The 20,364-nt window shown below is 37.9% G+C and overlaps 1 protein-coding gene across 2 annotated transcripts in view; it reads left to right on the top strand.

The window, feature by feature from the left end:
* The window catches only part of CRIM1 (cysteine rich transmembrane BMP regulator 1), a 1,731,222-nt gene that overhangs the window by 882,219 nt on the left and 828,639 nt on the right, over positions 1-20,364 (top strand). For both annotated transcript variants that reach the window (XM_044058922.1, XM_044058913.1), the window contains exon 4: positions 2,845-2,965. In XM_044058922.1, the coding sequence (XP_043914857.1) occupies positions 2,845-2,965 (121 nt within the window). The remainder of the gene's footprint in view (positions 1-2,844; positions 2,966-20,364) is intronic.

Below are 20,364 nucleotides of genomic sequence, written 5' to 3'. Positions count from 1 at the left end.
TCTGTGTCTTGAGGATTCTACACTTTTTTTTTCTCCATTCCAAGCACCAGTGTACCTACCAGGATAGGTCACTTTTTTATGCCTGGGTCTTGTGCACCCAGCTATCTTTTTTATGTTTTTAACCTACTCCTGCCCATGATGTATGCTATATGAAATACAGTCTGTATAACAGTGTCATCTTAGCGAGATTTTGTGAAAAACAACATCCACCTTATGAAGGTACTCACCAAGGCTTGAGGATGAATTCTGTTCCAGCAATACTACTCTCCTTTGCTTGCAGATTTATCATATGTTCATGTATATATATATGTATATATATATATATATATATATATATATATATATATATATATATATGTATACGCACACACACACACACACACATATATATATATATATATATATATATATATATAGAGAGAGAGAGAGAGATATGCTGCTGTTGTATAGCAGATCTGTGGTTATACATCTTACAAACCAGTGTGAAGCACTAGCATTTTTTGTTAACAGGAACATAACTTTTTTGTTTGAAATGCTAGAGTAATTTCTCTGGGGCTAAGCCTAGAATAAGGTCCCCTGGATCAATGGTTAGCGAACTTGAATAAATAAATAAGTGCAGAAACCTTAATAAAGGAAGCTGACAGTATTATAAGTAGGAACTATGAAATAAAATACAACTTATGGTGAATTAGTGATCTGGCCTAAAATGTCAAATTCCATGGAAGTCTTCTGTTTTTTTTTTTTTTTTACTTAAGACCGTCCAAAGTTAGGATTTTCCAATATGTTTCTTGCAGGAATGGAAAATCAGGATCCCTTACAGTAAGTTATTTTAATACTAGGCAGTGCCTCTTGTTTATGTTTTCCTACAACCTTCTGCATAGGCTGTTGGGGTCACCGCCAGCAAATGAATCCCACAAACCATGAAGTTGTGGTCTACTAACACATGCACACACGCACACACATTTATATATATATATATATATATATATATATATATATATATATAAAAAACATATATATTTTTGTCGTTAAATGAATCAAAGCATATTACAGCAACCATTACATGTCATGCATAGCAGTGCAGTCCGTGCAACAGAAGTATCAAAAGAATAAACATCTAGTGCTATTTTGTGTCATTGTGCCTTATAAAGCAGCATGTATTACATGTAAATGTATTACCTGTAAATGTTTCACTTGGGGAACATGTCATTACTCAAAATACTCACCAGCTTCATTTCCGTTTCTTTACATGATCAGAGTAGTATCAAGATCTGTCGGCCTTGACTTCTTTATTGATAGTTCACCTGCATCAGTTTATCTTTACAGCGCCACCTGTGTGTCAGAACCGGTACTTTAAGCATTTAGTCTGTCTGCAGAACTAATGTTGAAATACAGATAGAACTGCAAGTCCCAGTAGCTGTGCACTACACTGCCACCTCTACACTGAACATGAGAATGCATGGATGAGCGCTACAAATACTGACTTACATGCATTGTAAAGTCCAAAATATAGAGGTCATGTTGCTGCAGCCCACAAACTCTGAAAATCTCACCTTTCAGATTTCCCACAAACTGACATGTAAAATCCTCCATAAAAGTATATCGGGTGTGCTCATGGTCTTTGGGCTCCACATACACCAGCTTCCATCTTTGTGCAGTAGAGCTGTACCTGTATGTAGGAACTGGTAATGCAGCCATTTGGGTTTATTACCAGGTACTACCTGCAGCAATATTTCCCGCGTACAGATAGAGCACTACCTACAACGCAGTGGCAAAGTGACTGTAATGGCTTACACTAGTACGTTGATGGTTTAAATTAGCATTCACGGCCAGTATAATGTTGCAGTACAGGGATCCTGACTCACATCTTAGAATTTGGGTGTAGGGCTCCTAAAATCCGTATTAGGAATGTGGCTTAAGGAGTCACTGAGCCCTTTTCTGATTTGTGTGTTGTGTGGCTGCAGGCTACCCCAAGTGAAGTACATTTTGGAATCTTACAAAAAGTGTGACCACAAGAAAGGGCTTCCACAAAATGAGGTGCAGCAACAAATCCCAAATGTGTTATACATTTTACTTTATGGGTAGACATTCTGTGGCACCATTTCTATCATAAATGCTATTGTTTAAGTAGCAAAGGATGAATGTCGAGACTCGAGTTTATTCTCACCTTCTATGTGCCTTACTGCAGCATCCACTGAAAACAAGAAGAGTAAGACATGAGAAAACATTTGTCAGATTTGTTTTCTTTGTGTGATGTGTCATTATTTTTAAGTAAATGTGGAAGCAGATGAATCCTGGATTATAACAACAACAACAAAATCTGTAATGAGTTATGAATAGTAATAATAGTGCATGAAACATGACACTATAAGAAGGTCTGGGTATTTGTAGATATGACTGATATTCAAAATGTAAACACTGTATATGAACTACTTTCTTCTTTTCAAATGGAAGAGTGGAACCTTTGTTAGAGTACAGTCTGTTTTTGCTTTGCTTTTGTCTTATGAAATACTGCTTCACCACCCCCTTCTGTTTGCTCTTGGGAGAATCTAAGGCTACACTGGGATCATCTTTTGTAAGAAGATCACAGAGGAGTAATAAAAAAGTCTCATTTTGTAAAGCGTGCCAGTTCTGTGTGCTTTTGACATTGACTTTTCACCCCAGTATGCCAGAGTAATGAAGTCAGTTCTTGAAGCGTTTGACCTGACCTGTCCAGGAAATTGAAAGTTTGGTTTCTGTTTCTGTGGTTGAGATAATAGCTGCACTGCTGGTGAATCATTGAATGAGGTTGTTTGTCTCAGAGTAATGCATCCTTATTTGTCTTTCTTTTGTTCTTCTGCTTAGTGTTCAGTGTGGACTGCAGCACAGTAGAATGTCCTTCAGTTCAGCAAGTTACATGCCCTGCAGACAGCTATGAAACCCAGGTCCGTCTGACTGCTGATGGCTGCTGTGCCTTACCTACCAGGTGGGTTCTCCATCCAGTTTCTTCTCCTAAGCCACAGTGTCTTGTTAGACTTACAGCATCTGTATGCAGCTTAATAGTTTAACCAAACTTATTAACGTTGTTATCTCATTCATGGGCAGAATGTAGCACTTCTGGGTGGCTGATTAAAACTTCAAAGGTATTTGAATACTAACAAAAAGAAGTGTCAGGGGTTTATTCTGAGTTGGTTTTATGTGGTCGTGTGGGCTCCTGACGCAGTAGCTGTACCACATCCTCCAGCACATATAGACACGTGCCTCCGCGCTTTTAAAGGTGTAGTACATGAGAACATATGAATTGTTATATAAAAATGTTAAGGATACAATTACTTCCCTATGACCTGTTTTAGATTTGTTAAGGGCACACTTACGTCCCTACGGCCTGTTTTAGATTCATTAAGGGTGCAATTACTTCCATATTTCCTATTTTAGAATCATTAACGGCACAATTACTTCCCTATGGCCTGTTTTAGATTGCTGATGATGTTGCAGATGTTTCTGGTTGTAAGAGGAAGTGTATACAGTAACAAGATTATGCACAGAAGCTTCCATCGTAGAGTTAAAGTTAGGAGACACAGGAAGTAGACAGCCACTGCTGTTACAACAGCTCTGGTATACAAGGTACAGTTTGCACACCTGCCATGCATAAAAAGGGAAGACTGAACTATATGCACCATTGTAGTTTAAATGTTGTAAATAACCACTTTCTGAAAGATCATACTATACAGTAAGGCTTCTTCTTTACCATAAATAAGAGGCTTAGATGGGATGGGAAAAGGGGAGGCTGCCCTGGGTGCATAGTTTTGGGAGCATGATTAGCAGTTGCTTATGGGGTGGTATTGCAGTATCGGCATTTAGAAGTAAATACCAAAACTGCATTTGCTGTCACAACTGAAGTGCTGAAGCACATTGTGTGTGGTATTCTAACATGTAGCAATACACTTATTACATTTGTTGCAAGTGGTTTGCTACAGTTTCAAGCAGTATACTGTTTGTCCTCAACTCAGAAAGAGGACTTTTTTTCTCCTGAAGTCAGAGTTGGGTAAATGCTAGATCGGGGAACAGTTCCAAGCAATAAAATAAGCTAGTTATGGCTGTACTGTCGATGATTTTATTTCTGATTCTATGATTGATTTATTAATTGTTACCATCACAAGAAAGTCCTTCTGATATATCTGATTGCCTGGGGCTAGATTCTGAGAAGACAGGCAGTACAAGTAGTGTGACAAGCCCAGTTATTGACAAAGCATGTATAACTCTGTTAAACATTATGTGCAGTTCTGACTAATTTGCAACAGTTATTCAGTTTATGGTGACTCCAGAGAATTCTTAAACATTTAAAAATGGAATTCCACGCTTATTAAACCAGAAGCTGGTCTGTGTCAACATATGCAGCTGAAAATCAATTAGTAGATCAGTCTATTCTTAATTAATTTTTTAAATTAAAAAGCCATTTAATGAGATGTGAAACACTGTACAAAATACAACAAAAGCACCTATTTATTATAAAGTCTGCAATAGTCTAACTAGTTAATATTATGTCAGCACTGAGATGTACTAAAAAGAAAGATAATTTACAATTAAGTACCTGGATGGACAGATGTCAGTTGATTCAAAATATGAAAGTTTGACCCATAGGTCTCAATCCCTGAGGTAGAGAATTACATTGCAAAAGGTAAGTGTGACAGAGGCAATGCCCTTTTCTCGTATGGCTGTAATTTCACCGTAGGATTCTGATGTAACCTCTCAATGGCCAGGACGAGCTGCTGAGTTGTGTGATAAGGTTGATGGAGGTTCATCGAGTAAGGTGGACTATAATCATAAAGGGATAGATGGCCTAGGTATATATCACCTTGTTGATTATTTCCAACAATGCATCATTCAGTACAAAGAAAAACATCTATTGGACCTCCACACCCCAGTAAGTGTCTTGTTTGCAGCAACTTGCACCAGCAGATTTTGTCAGAGTTCCACCCCGTACACACACAGCTTAAATTCATTTAAGTCATGAAGATGCAAACGTATGTAAAAGAGTATGACGGTCCTACTTTGGAATCTCATGCATTTTGAGGTGGTGCTTTCCTCTGGTTACAGTTGGTACTGACACACACACACACACACACACACACACACACACACACACACACACACACACAGACAGAGAGACACACACACACACACACACACACACACACAGACAGAGAGACACACACACACACACACAACACACACACACACACACACACACACACACACACACACACACACACACACACACACACACACACACACACACACACACACACACACACACACACACACACACCTCTCTGTGTCTTAGTAGCACTTTCTTGAATAAATTTTCTTTAATTCATAAAGGTGTTCACTGATTCTTGTGCTGAATGCATGTCTTACCAAACAGAGTGCACGGTACAAAGTGTGCACATCAGCCAGAAAGGGGTGCATTCTGTGTCCTTCATTTTATTCTCTGTTCATTTTATTCACTGTAATGTGCTTTGATTTGTTGTTTTTATACAGAGTAAGTTGAAGCTGGACCCAGTTACACCAACCTGTAGTAGAAAATTTAGCAGGACAGTTAGACAATATATACTTCATAGAGTCTTTCAGAATGCGAGCATGTGAACTTATAGGTATAGAAAAGGGAGAAACTGCTGGTTTGTTGAATATTTTTGATTGTTACATATAGTTTATGTACTGCTTGAATGCATGTATTCTAGCTTTTTTGTGATACCACTTCTGTGTTTGTGACTTTTTTTAAATGTGTCTGTGGTGTTTACTAAATGATAACCATCAATAAACAGGTTAAGGCTTGAGATGTTATGAAGAACAATTTACTTCAGTCATGAACAAGTAATATAATTCTGCACAGAATGTGTGCCTTCTAGCAGTATTGACTTTCTTAAAGGTAAATTGCCATCTCTCACACTGAAATTGATCTGATGACCATAATATTGACAGTCAAAATATCAGCAAAAAAATCTAAATCATAAAATATCAATACAATATTACAACAGGGAATGGTATATGCATTTTCCCAGCTACTGTGCGACCTCTGAGTTGCAGTTTTCGGATGTGCTTGGTTTCTGTTTTTTGTTGATATTTTGGGTGTCAAAATTACGATCATTAAATCAGTTTCAGCATACATGACTTTATGTCTATATAGCTATACCTGTATGTATATCTCTCCCTCTGTATGTATCTATCTATGTGTGTGTGTGTGTGTGTGTGTGTGTGTGTGTGTATATATATATATATATATATATATATATATATATATATAGGGAGCACTACAGAATCCTGAAAGCCCAAAATCCTGAAACCAAAATCTCGAAAGTTCAAAATACTGAAAACTCAAAATACTGAAAACACACAGAATACCAACACTTACTGCATTCCAGCACAAGTACATACAGAAACAAATAAAACGCAAACCATATTATTATTCTCCAAGTATAAGCAGGGGGCCAAGCCCCCCCTGCACACCCACACACCCCTGCTACTTAAATATATCAGCTCCAAGATTGCACTTAGTGTAGTGAAGTGAGTCTCAGAGTTGATATATTTAAGTAGCAGGGGGTGTGGGGGGGTGCAGGGAGGCTTGCCCCCCTGTGTATAGTTGAAGAGTAATATGTTACTGTATGTTCTTGTGCTGGAATATAGTAAGTGTTGGTATCCTGTGTGTTTTCAGTATTTTGAACTTTTAAGATTTTGGTCTCAGGATTTTGGGCTTTCAGGATTCTGTAGTGCTCCCATATATGGATATGCATGTGTGTGTGTGTGTGTGTGTGTGTGTGTGTGTATATATATATATATATATATATATATATATATATATATATAGATATGGATATACATACTCACGCACACATATATGTTTCTTCTGTAAAGAAAAGAACCACATGCAAATCACTGACATTTTTCCTTACTGTGCCTAGGGATGTCAGACTCAAACACATTAATGTATTAAGTTTTTGATGAAACAGCCTACAGGTCCTGTATTAAGAGCTATTATTATTAGAAATACACACCTTCACTAGCTTTATTGCTAACCAAGCAATAAAGCAGTAATGTTTTTCTTTCCAGAGTTCCTGTTGTCAAATGCACCCTCCCTAGAAGGAGACTATCAGTTAGTTGACCCAAGCACTCTGTATGTTTTGATCTCTGAAGTGGAGCTAAGTCTGACATTATTGATAGCTTATAGGATGAGTTTCTTTTTTTTTTGGAGGGGTGAGGGGTTAACGTCTCTGGAACACCTTCTTCCCATTAGCTGTGCAGCAATGTCTTTATGGGATACCGTGTCTTTATTTTGCAGTTTCTGTCCTTTCCTTTCATTAAACTTGTCTGGTGGATCCTGGAATCTTGTTTGGATTGATTTTTATATGTTGCATGTATTTTATCTAAACAGAAGACGTTGTACTCTTTGAACCATATATGAGTGTGGTGTTTCAGCTGGCAGTAGTACAGAGACTTCCTGATACCTGGAATTATTTGCCCACCAGAACCTGTAAGCTTGCAGTATCCCCTTGCTGGATAGTTATTTCTTTCAGCGCAGTCTTATTATCGCTTGCAGTATCCCCTTGCTGAATGGTTATTTCTTTCAGTGCAGTCTTATTATTGCTTGCAGTATCCCCTCGCTGGATGGTTATTTCTTTCAGCGCAGTCTTATTATCGCTTGCAGTATCCCTTTGCTGGATGGTTATTTCTTTCAGTGCAGTCTTATTATCGCTTGCAGTATCCCCTTGCTGGATGGTTATTTCTTTCAGCGCAGTCTTATTATCGCTTGCAGTATCCCCTTGCTGGATGGTTATTTCTTTCAGCGCAGTCTTATTATCGCTTGCAGTATCCCCTTGCTGGATGGTTATTTCTTTCAGTGCAGTCTAATTATCGCTTGCAGTATCCCCTTGCTGGATGGTTATTTCTTTCAGCGCAGTCTTATTATCACTTGCAGTATCCCCTTGCTGGATGGTTATTTCTTTCAGCGCAGTCTTATTATCGCTTGCATTATCCCCTTGCTGGCTGGTTATTTCTTTCAGTGCAGTCTTATTATCGCTTGCAGTATCCCCTTGCTGGATGGTTATTTCTTTCAGCGCAGTCTTATTATCGCTTGCAGTATCCCCTTGCTGGATGGTTATTTCTTTCAGCGCAGTCGTATTATTGCTTGCAGTATCCCCTTGCTGGATGGTTATTTCTTTCAGCGCAGTCTTATTATCGCTTGCAGTATCCCCTTGCTGGATGGTTATTTCTTTCAGCGCAGTCTTATTATCGCTTGCAGTATCCCCTTGCTGGATGGTTATTTCTTTCAGCGCAGTCTTATTATCGCTTGCGGTATCCCCTTGCTGGATGGTTATTTCTTTCAGCGCAGTCTTATTATCGCTTGCAGTATCCCCTTGCTGGATGTTTATTTCTTTCAGTGCAGTCTTATTATCGCTTGCAGTATCCCCTTGCTGGATGGTTATTTCTTTCAGCGCAGTCTTATTATCACTTGCAGTATCCCCTTGCTGGATGGTTATTTCTTTCAGTGCAGTCTTATTATCGCTTGCAGTATCCCCTTGCTGGATGGTTATTTCTTTCAGCGCAGTCTTATTATCGCTTGCAGTATCCCCATGCTGGATGGTTATTTCTTTCACCGCAGTCTTATTATCGCTTGCAGTATCCCCTTGCTGGATGGTTATTTCTTTCAGCGCAGTCTTATTATCGCTTGCAGTATCCCCTTGCTGGATGGTTATTTCTTTCAGCGCAGTCTTATTATCGCTTGCAGTATCCCCTTGCTGGATGGTTATTTCTTTCAGCGCAGTCTTATTATCGCTTGCAGTATCCCCTTGCTGGATGGTTATTTCTTTCAGCGCAGTCTTATTATCGCTTGCAGTATCCCCTTGCTGGATGATTATTTCTTTCAGAGCAGTCTTATTATCACTTGCAGTATCCCCTTGCTGGATGGTTATTTCTTTCAGCGCAGTCTTATTATCGCTTGCAGTATCCCCTTGCTGGATGGTTATTTCTTTCAGCGCAGTCTTATTATCGCTTGCAGTATCCCCTTGCTGGATGGTTATTTCTTTCAGCGCAGTCTTATTATCGCTTGCAGTATCCCCTTGCTGGATGGTTATTTCTTTCAGCGCAGTCTTATTATCGCTTGCAGTATCCCCTTGCTGGATGGTTATTTCTTTCAGCGCAGTCTTATTATCGCTTGCAGTATCCCCTTGCTGGATGATTATTTCTTTCAGCGCAGTCTTATTATCGCTTGCAGTATCCCCTTGCTGGATGGTTATTTCTTTCAGCGCAGTCTTATTATCGCTTGCAGTATCCCCTTGCTGGATGGTTATTTCTTTCAGTGCAGTCTTATTATCGCTTGCAGTATCCCCTTGCTGGATGGTTATTTCTTTCAGCGCAGTCTTATTATCGCTTGCAGTATCCCCTTGCTGGATGGTTATTTCTTTCAGCGCAGTTTTATTATCGTTATTTTCTGATTGCCTCAGGTGTGGACCCATTTTTCCTTGAGGCATGGTATTTCCTGCAGTTGTACTAACATTAATGAGGTAGGGCCTTGATCTTAGACTGCGACCCTTCAATATTAGAGCAGATGACAGTCCCATAGACTATAGGGGGATATTTAGAAGTTCTAACAATGCAAGCTGGCAATCTGCATTGTCATTTAGAATATTTTTTTTCTTTAGACCTTTTATTGATTGGATAGCCATCAGCGAATTGTGGATATTTTGGGCTTGTGGTAGTGTTGCAGAATTCCCATTCCAGAACAAATTTCTGGAATTGTGAATTCTTCGTCTGTGGGCCACCATCTGAAGTTCTTGATATTGTATGTCTAGAAAAATTCCTCTTCATAGCAGCAATCACAGCCTTTGCTCAGTGAGTTTTTCAACTCTGATACCTATTTTGAATAGTAGTCAGTCATAGCAGGTACTGTGCATTTGATGCTGGAACAAATCAAACACAACTATACCTCTCAGCTGTCCAGATTTTTGTCTGTTCTTCATAAAATGTGTGGTTTTCTGACTATTTAGTTGACAGATAAGTTTCAGACTTCCTGTCCTTCAGAAAATACATGCTTGCACAAATCCTGTTATTCTAGTAACTTTCTAAGTTTCTAAGAGAAATATTTAAAATCTGTCTTTATTTTTGCCCCCCCCCCATTATTTTCTGCAGATTTTTGGTACTAAGCGGTTGAGAGGCATGACCCCTATGATACTGGTATATTATATAACATCATTTTCACAAGGATTTTAGGAAGTTCAAGGCTACTGAGTCATGTGACCATTATGCCTAGGTAGTTCTCACTGTAGACTGTACCTCCATTCTCATTGGAGGCACAGACTTTTGTAGCATGTGACCAATATGTAATAGTTGTAAATCTGTTCTGCCTGAGTAAACATGAACTACAACATGACAGTTCTTGCCCATATTTTGAACTTTACAAATGTGTGTCATGAATCCTGGCCAGTATTTGTTTTCTTAGAAGTTGAGATACAGCTACACTTCTGTACTTAAAGACTAGTCCATCAGTATAACTAAAGTAATCACAGAAAAAAATATGGATGTATGGTAATAGTTATTTTTATCTTCAAGCCATTTTTTAAGATTGTATTCCCTACCTGTTGCATCTTAGTATTAGTTTCAGTTTGTCTTTTTAATTCTCTGCTTCTCTTCTGACCTTGAGAAATACAGGGCTATTGTCACCACTTTGAAATTATTATGCAACTAGTTTTCATTTTTTTTCATGTGTGCCTTTCTTAGAACACCAGTAGTTTGCCTCTGCTTTCCAGGTTTGTATGCTGTATTGATCTGTGGAAATTCTGAAGCCTTCTCAGTCATGAAAGATAATCAGAGTCTAGTAACACCCAACCCCATGTCCAGTAGCTTTTACACTATTTGTGCTTATTCTGTTTGTGCATCTGTCAGCACACTAGATCTGTAAACTGCAGAGAGTACTGCTTCTAGGCCTGGCTGTTTGACATGCACTTGCAGGACTACTGGTTTCTTGATGCCATATCTTAAGATAGGAGCTTCTGTGACAAAATTCTATAAGGTGTCAACAATGTTTTCTTGTTCACTGTCTCTAAAAAAGTTCTACATCTTTCTCATGTAATTTTCCCGGTGGCATTGACACCCTGGATAAGTTAGGTATGAATTTTGCAAGTTACTGAACCTTTTCCAGTCACTGGAAGGCAATAGTTCGATAGATCATTTTGTGTGCACCACAACCTTGACTTTTTCTTGACTTGGTTATATATTCCATGCTGTGTGAGCATATACTCCATGCTTGTTACAGAGTTCACCCATCTGTGTTTCTTCTTTGCATTCACATCCTTATGTTGCAGTCTATTCAACAACTTTGCCCACCTGAGGTCATGCTCTGTCTGTATTTCACCATGTTTCACCCTATGCCAGTATGCTGTCTATAATACTTACTACCCTATCCAGGCTTTCCACAATGTTTGCAGTAGTTGTTTGGAAGATCTCTGAGGCTGACAAGATCACAAATAACATCATGACAACACCTGAAGAAATCAGTATTGCTCAGTGGTAGGTTTTGATGGTACATGGTTTTGAGCTTTTTTCATCAACATTCACTATCTAAAACCAGTACTTGGTACCCAGCACTGAAAAGTATTTGGCTATTGGCATTGTTACCACTTCAACAGCAATCTTATAGGGATAATATTCCCTGTTAATAGCTTTATTTAAGTTCAGGAGGCTCAGTGTATATACATATACAGACTTTATTTGGTATGACTAATATTACAATACAGTTAACCCACTCTGTTATTTCAGCCTACCTTATAATTACCCTAGTTCTTCCATTTTTTCAACTCTTGCTTTTTTCTGTGCATTATGGCCACTGGTACATATTCTGGGGCATGCAGTTTAGGAGGAATGCCTGAATTCAGCTTAATTGTATACTGCCCCTAGCAGATAACTGATACCTCATATTGTGTCCGGCCATTTACAGCTACATTTAGCTTGGTTTCTTTTAAAATCAGCTCAGTCAAATCATTATGACTACATACGTCACACTCTTGAGTTTCTGCCCATTACTTGCCTTAGTACATAAAGTTTCGGCTTCATCTTCAAACATTCCACTGGTTTCACAGAATGCACTTTTGTTTGTGAATTTGTTTTAGCATTATCTGCTTTGTGCTGACTATTCTAAGGTATTAACCTTTTCTATTGCTAGTACTTGAAACAACACTGTATGTGATATGATTGTCTACACATCTCTAAGGTTCTTTACACCTTAGAGATAAATCTGTAGCTCGAATCTAATAACAAAATAAACATAGAACTGCACAGCTTATTCTTCACTCCCAGAGACTTAAAAGAACTTTCATTCAAAACATTACATTCTTCTCCAGTGTCCAATTTAAACACAGTATTTCTGCCATCAATCAGTTTACCTGTCTGGCCAGTGCTTTCTTTTCCATCAAGAAGAGTGAAGTTCTCCTACCTTTGAAGATGTTTATTTCATTATAGTATACACATAAATCAAGTCAACAAATAGTTCTTTTTAAGATTATGAGTTTGTACTGTTCATAAGTAGTCATGTCACAGTTTGATTACTTGCTTGCAAAACTTTGCATTTGATGAAGACACTCTACCAGCTAGGTATACATATTTTAGCAAAATAATCAGCACTTCAGTTTCTATATGTACCCTTTTAATCTGGGCAAGCTCTGCCTTCAGTATTATATTCACACCTCCTACCCAGAAACTGTATTTTAGTTGCATCTTATCCATTTTAGTTTTAACTAAGTCATTAAGGCATGCTTGGCTACATTGCCTTACCACTTTATTATTTTGTTTTGAACACTTTTTATAAACCAACAGACCTGTTTTTCTTTTATTTTAGTTGAAACCTTTGTTAAATGTATGCTGCATACATATCTTTTCAGTTCACTCTATCATCTGTGTATTAGTCAGTTCACTTGCTCTGCATGTATCTGTTGCCTTTTTTAGTGCTGAAGTCTTTTCCAACATTTTGTTTTTCACACCAGTCACTCAGTGTGCCCCTCACAATGCTGTATCTCATTAGTGAATCAAGCAGATTCCCAGACTTGCATTCAGTCATGTAAGCATCAGTACCTTCACATAGCCCCTGATGTCCTGTAAAAAGTACCATCTTATGTAGGGCAGACTTTTTTTTAAGTTCACAGCACTCTTTAAACCTTTGTTTCACTACAAATGTTTATTTATTTGTACGCATATTTGTATTTGTTATCCAGGAAAGTGCACTAATACACATGGACCTTTTTCATACTCAGCATGGGAGAACTGTTGGGCTAAGTGACCTGCTCAGAGTTGCACATTTAGGCACAGGGAGTCGAAGCTTGGACTATAAGAAGCCGCTCGTTAACAGTGTACGTTATTTTTTACCATTCTCAATAAGTCCTGATGTATCATGTACTTTTTGGCTGGATGTTAGAAGGTAGCTGCTAGCACGTCTTCATTTTTCTCATATAATTCAGATGAACTATTAAAAATATAAAACCTTTAACACCAGAATCTCTAGTTTTCTGATAGGTTGCCTTGAAGTTCAGTTTTATCAAGATGCAGTGACAACATTGGTGCTTTGAGTTTATTAATGTACTGCAGGGAGACGTCAGTGATGCTGGTTCTGTCATATTTGTGTTTTATCTTACTTTCATGCATATTTAAAGTTTATTAACATTAGCATGTATTTGCAATCATTAATTCTTCACTTTTCACAACATGTGGTATATTATGTTTAGTTTTAGTGCTGAGCTACGTGACCTGTCGTTATTCCACTAGGATGTGTGTGTGTTCCTGCCACACTGTTTCAAGAAGAACCAGGTGCAGTAGCGAAAACCAGACCATAATATACCCATTTAGCTTAAATTTTGTAACCCAGTATCTTCTCTGTGGGTTTATGGTTGTACAAGGCAGTTTGCTTTGTGAGTATAGTAGACAGAATTTTAGTCTATAACTGTCCAAATCAGTGTCCCATACAGTGGTACAAATTTCACTGTGTATTGTCTTAGTGCTACCTTTAAATTGGATGAACTATCCCAAATACTTTAACCCACTGCAGAAGCATTTTGACAAAAGGTAATCTTGTCCACCTGTATGTAGGTATGCCTAGGTTCCTTTACTGTAGAATATTGCATTTAATTATCCCAGACGTGAGTCTGTTGTTAGAGTACAAGACTACAGCACTCTCCCTACCCCATCTGTTAAGTAACTGCTTTCTGAACCAGCAAGTTGTCGATCATTTTTAACCATTTTAGCCTATCCATTGTACCTACTCAAGGCACCATAGTGACTCACTGGTTAAGATGTATACCTTTCAGTATGATGAAATCACCAGGATTGGGGCAATCCTCTCCCAGTCATTCACCACCTCTGGGGTAGGAGTACGAGTACTGATTTGCTCACAACAAGGAATGGGGTGCCTTGTCAAAATGAGCACTTGATCAATAAAATATGATTGTGGGGAAATCGTGTGCAGCAAAACAGCATTGGTCATCTGACAAGAGAATTCTTTGATACACAGAAGTGAGATGTAATAGCCAAATCTATATAAGAGAAATATTTAACTTTATTTTAAATGATTGCAGTTATTGTTTGGAGTACTGTTTAATGATGAAATAGCATATAACAACATGGTCTTGATAGTTTGTTAGATATTATTCTGTGATACCTTTTAAGAAGAAAGAGCCAATATAAGAAAAATGAATGTTCCGTTTTATTTTATGTGACCCCAAATATTTGTGCACAACTGATTGGGGAAACAACATACATCGATAAGGTAATGATTGTTTAACATGCAGTATCCTGCAAAACCAGAAGGAAAGTAAAGATGGCGTTTTTAAAAGCTTGTTACTGAGTTGGTGTTGCGAGGAATAACAAACAGTAGTGTGTGTTGTGGAGAAACTGTGCATAATCACATCAGTACTGGTAATATATGGAACGGCAACATAACCGAAAAACAGACACTGGTAATGGGACACTCCATGATTAAGGGAATTAAAAATGTTTTGCCAATAAAGAGTGCAGAGTTTATTACTGTGTCTTGTTTAATTTTTTGTAAAAAGTATGATGTACTGTGTGTCCTAAGAGAATATTTTTCAAAGGAAAAAATTATAACTTGGTGACAGCTGTGTGTGTGTGTGTGTGTGTGTGTGTGTGTGTGTGTGTGTGTGTGTGTGTGTGTGTGTGTGTGTGTGAGAGGGGGGCAATGATGTTGGTAAAACGAAGTCCCCTCTTTTCCAGTTAAATTAAGTGTATTATAAATGTGTTATAGATATAAGCAAAAATGAGGGGATTTGAGTTAACCATGCATGATGTTATATAGCTGGTAGTTTCACTAATTATATCAGGAAGAAGTGTTACCTTACTTCACTAAAATACATTATGCTTTGGAAAGAGATATTGAGTAATTGTTTGATTTTTACTGCTGATAAGCCACACCTTAGCCACCAAGGTAATATATTTTCAGACTATATTAAGAAAAGCATGTGAAGGGCTCTTTTTAAAGTAACTGAAATGAGATTAATTTAAGTTAATAAAGGAAGAGAAAGTATTGTAAGATTTCTTAAGTGTACTTTTAGAAGCCGAAGTAATACGTTTGGAATTTTGGAGGCAAGAGTGGAAGTTGAAAAAAATTGCCATTTTGGTAGCTGAAATATGGTTTTCTAATAACAACAACCCTTTCAAGTTACTAGCTTGGAAAGGGTACCATAACATGAAGTGTGAAGGAGATTTTCAATGTGTGTGAGTAAAAAGTTTCAGGTTAATATCTTACATAGTATAAAAAATCTGGAGGTGAGGCTATGTTTATTGTATTGACCCCCAGAATAATGTTGAAATTAAAGGATTCAGGGAGGGCTTGTCATCATATTTTATGAATGACTTTGAAATTATAAGTGTAGATTTTATTGCCCCCCCCCCCCACACACACACACACACACGTTTGTTGGAATAATTAGTGTGCTTGCTTTGAAGGAGTAGGGCCTTGGTGAATATTAGTAAGGAATTAGGGTACACACAGGTTGTTATGAATATTAGTAAGGTATTAGAGTACACACAGGTTATGAATATTATTAAGGAATTAGGGTACACACAGGTTATTATGAATATTAGTAAGGAATTGGGGTACACAGAGGTTGTTATAAATATTAGTAAGGAATTAGGGTACACACAGGTTGTTAGTAAGGTGTTAGGGTACATACAGGTTATGAATATTAGTAAGGAATTAGGGTACACACAGGTTGTTATGAATATTAGTAATGTATTAGGGTACACACAGGTTGCTATTAATATTAGTAAGGAATTAGGGTACACACAGGTTGTTATGAATATTACTAAGGTATTAGGGTATACAAAGGTTGTTATGAGTATTAGTAAGGTATTAGGGTACTCACAGGTTGTTATGAAACCTAAATATAAGGATAGAATTCTTAGCATTGCTTGGGTCAAGAATGTTAATGCTGTAAGTGAATTTTTTTTACAAAACCAGAATTAAATGAGTCAGATAATTTAAGTGTCTTGGAAATATTTAAATTGTGTGAAGGTTAATCACATGATTGTCTGGAGGGAAGGAGAGCATTTTGTAAAGTTAAAAGCTTGGAGTTTGGAATTAAAAAATGTGCTCTATGAGCAACAAGACCAGCTGGAATAGATATTATAAATATAATGGTCTGCTGATAAGAACATGTTCTCCTTGCTTCAAACAAGCCATCTAGTTATTTAGTTCCATAGTGGAGTAAAAGCTAGAAGGGAAAGAAATTATTACTGCAAAAGGTATAAATGGAAACCTAATGGCAATTTACTATGGTATGTTAGGTCATGAATCCACTTTAGGAGGATTGTGAGAGTTACGAGAAGTAAATATGTGGAAAGATTAGCTTGCCACACAAAAGGTAAGAAAATGTTTTTTTTTTAGGCATTTTAAGCATTACACAAAAGATCCTCAGCCCAGTTATAGCATCATTATAGGAGATACTTGTGTAACAGATTCTAAAATTCAGACTAATATTTTCTTAGGTCATCTAATGAGGAAAAAGACAAGAATAGGGGCCTATTTATCTGACATACTTTTTTCTGCTCTGGAATTAATATCTGAAAACAAATTAGAGAGTGTTGGAAAAAGTGTTTTAAGTCTATTAAACCAAGTACTATTGCAGGAATGGATGGTCTGAATGTTTTTCTCTTGGGGTCTTTTGCAAAGGATATTTTCCAATGTCTTTTGTATCTTTTCAGGAATCACAGTGGTGGTGCTGCGTTAGCGTTGCCGCCTCACAGTTAGACGTTGCACGTTCGATTCTCGGAGCGTGTTCTGTTTGTCGACATGCGTGAATGGGCGTTCTTTCGTTAAAGGTTGTGCGTTAGGCCCGGCAAGCCAGCACGTAAAAATCTACTGCCAATCATTAGCGGACTGGAGTTCCACTGTGGCGATCCGTAACCGGGAAAAGCCGAAAGAGAGAAAGTAAATTAAATACAGGTTATGTACCTATGTATGGAAGGTTGGTTTAATGTTACCAGTTTCCAAGTGAATGGAAGCTTCAAATGGGGAATGTCCTCAATAACCTATCCTTCTCACAATCGGTCACCAACTGGTTTCAGAGTTACCTGTCTGACTGCCAACAGTCCATTGTATGGCAGAATGACATATCTCCCCAACTACCTGTCTCCATAGGGGTTCCCCAAGGATCCATCCTTGGACCCCTACTCTTCTCTGTTTACACCAATAATCTAGCCTCTGCCAACAAACATGGCACACTCATACAATACGCAGATGACTCGACCATCATCTGCTCAGCCCATTCCCTACCAAAACTGCAAAAAGTCACACAGGAAGCCTTTTCCTCTGTTGAAACATGGTTATCAGATGCCTGATTAATACTCAACCCAAACAAAACTAAACTACTCATCTTCCAACCCACCAAACATACTCAAAACAACTCTCACTTTGACATCACGGCAAAAGACAACACCACTATATACCCAACTGAACACACCAGATTTCTAGGAGTGGAAATAGACAATAAACTAAAATTTGACATTCACATATCCATGACTATAAAAAAGTCCACAAAAAACTAGGAGCGTTATACAGAAATAAGCAATTTCTCACCAAAGCAGCAAAGATTTCAATAGCAAATTCCCACCTTATCTCCACCCTACTTTATGCCTCTCCAATATATACCAACCTAAGGCAATGTGATCTAAACAAGCTAGAGACCTGCTACAACAAAATCGCCAAATTCGCCACAGGGGCATCCTACCGTAGTCACCACTGTCTCTCACTTGCTGAACTGGGCTGGCCTGAACTCCCTCACCTCCTTCAGTGGTATCAACTCTCACTCGCCCACAAACTAGTAAACCATCCACTAAATGTCCCATCCCTCCAGAATCTACTCCAACCCTATCGCACCACCAGACCACTAAGATCCAGCAGCAAAAATCACTAGCAAATCACTAAAGCCAATAACTCTGCTGGTGAAGCACTGTTCTCTTGTGCCATAGCCAAATTATGGAACTCACTCCCACCCACAATTACCTCCATACCATCATGCACCCACTTCAAAACTTTACTAAAAGCGCAACTAAAAACATGCTGGCTATGCCCTTGCAACTCTCACTCTAATATCATCCACCCCATCCAACCACTACCTTTCTTTCCACTCCACTAACTACCTTGATTATAGCAAGCTCAGATGCTCACAAGCCAGTACTTATTATACAGCACGAACTTCTTCTTGTAACATTTGATAATGTCTGATATGCACTTCACAGATAAAGATTCTAGTTGTCTACTGATGTACTATGTTCTTCATCTGTAAATATGTTGTAAGTAATTGCTATGTAAATTGTTATTCACTGTGTAATCTAATGTATATACTGTCTGTTTAGTTTAACTGTGGAGCTTTTCTCCCCGGGCCTCCGCTGAAAATGGACCTACGTCTAGTCGGACACTCCCGGTCAACAAATTTAAATAAATAAATAAATAAATAAATTAACATGTATTTTAGGTAAATGTTTTGTAAAGGTCCTGCTAGAGCTGTTAATATTCTAGATTTTAGTCGGGACATAAGTCAGCATGGGTTTGCCCCAGGATGTTCATGCCATATTTGCTTACTGATCTTTTACCAATCTGTTTGGGAAACCATAGATGAAGGTCTGCTTGTGGATGTTATGTACCTGGACCATGCTAGGACTTTTGACATGATTTGTCATGACATAATTGTGCCCTTGATGATAGAAAAAAGCATAAACTGGTATGTTGTTAGAGAGTGAATAACTTGTAAATCTTAGCAAGAGGAATAATGAAGTTTATTTTATGTGACTGCATGTATCATGTGTTACTCTGGATAATGAGGAGACAACATATGCTTGTGGTCTAGTCTGACAAGTACTGTTCTGTAATACCTGATAGTGACAACTCATCGAGAAATATGAGCAAGAGGAATATTTCACATTAATTCACATGATTGCAGATAGCACCTGCATTAACTCTAATTTGCTAATGCACTTAAAAAAATCCAATCACGTGGAAGCAACATGGTCTTGATAGATTGATGAACATTATTTTGTGGTACTAAGTACTAAGAAGTAAAATCCAAATGCAGTCAAGATAACTATTTCCTTTATTTTACTCAGTTGCAAATATAATTTGATGCATCTTTTGCATGTGGATTTAGGAGCTGACATGTTCTTGCCTTGTGGTTAATAGTTAGTGTTTAAGTAGCACTGTAATTTGGGGCACTGATAGCATGTTAATGTTACAGCATATGGAGGTGATAGTGATTCCTCTGAACAAACCTGGTTGTGAAAATAAATGATTAAAGGAAAACAACATGCAATGTCAGGCTCTTGATTCTTTGGCAAGTACTGTTCTCTGAAAGATGGTAGTGCAAGGTGGTAGCTATATCTAGGCAACAGGAGTTATTTTCTTTGTTTTACATGATTACATGTATTATTAGTGGGCTACCAAATTCCAGCATCTAGAGAGTATAATACTTCTGCTGTAGTAATGTTCTTGTAAAAATAGTCATGGAGAAGCAACATAGAGTGATGTGGTCTTGCTTGTTCTCATTGGTACTTGACAGAGGGAAGCACTACCTAAATTTAAGCAAGTAATACTTCACTTTGACATAATTGCAAATATTTGTGTACACTGTTGCATGTAAGATACAGGAGCTCAAATATCATTTGGTGCAATGTTTGCATATGGAAATAGGAGCTCACATTTTATTACACAAAGTGAATGAGTGGCAGTAACATACAGGATCAGGGTCTGAAGTCTTTGGCAGACGTAGTTATGTGATACCTAATAGCGAGAAGTAATAGCCAAATGTAAGCAAGATAAGTATTTGTTCTTACAACACAGAG

The sequence above is a fragment of the Protopterus annectens genome, chromosome 1.part2 (assembly GCF_019279795.1).
Source record: "Protopterus annectens isolate FY-2018-M chromosome 1.part2, PAN1.0, whole genome shotgun sequence".
In the NCBI taxonomy this organism is placed as follows: domain Eukaryota; kingdom Metazoa; phylum Chordata; order Ceratodontiformes; family Protopteridae; genus Protopterus; species Protopterus annectens.
This window is presented reverse-complemented; position numbering and strand designations above follow the sequence as displayed.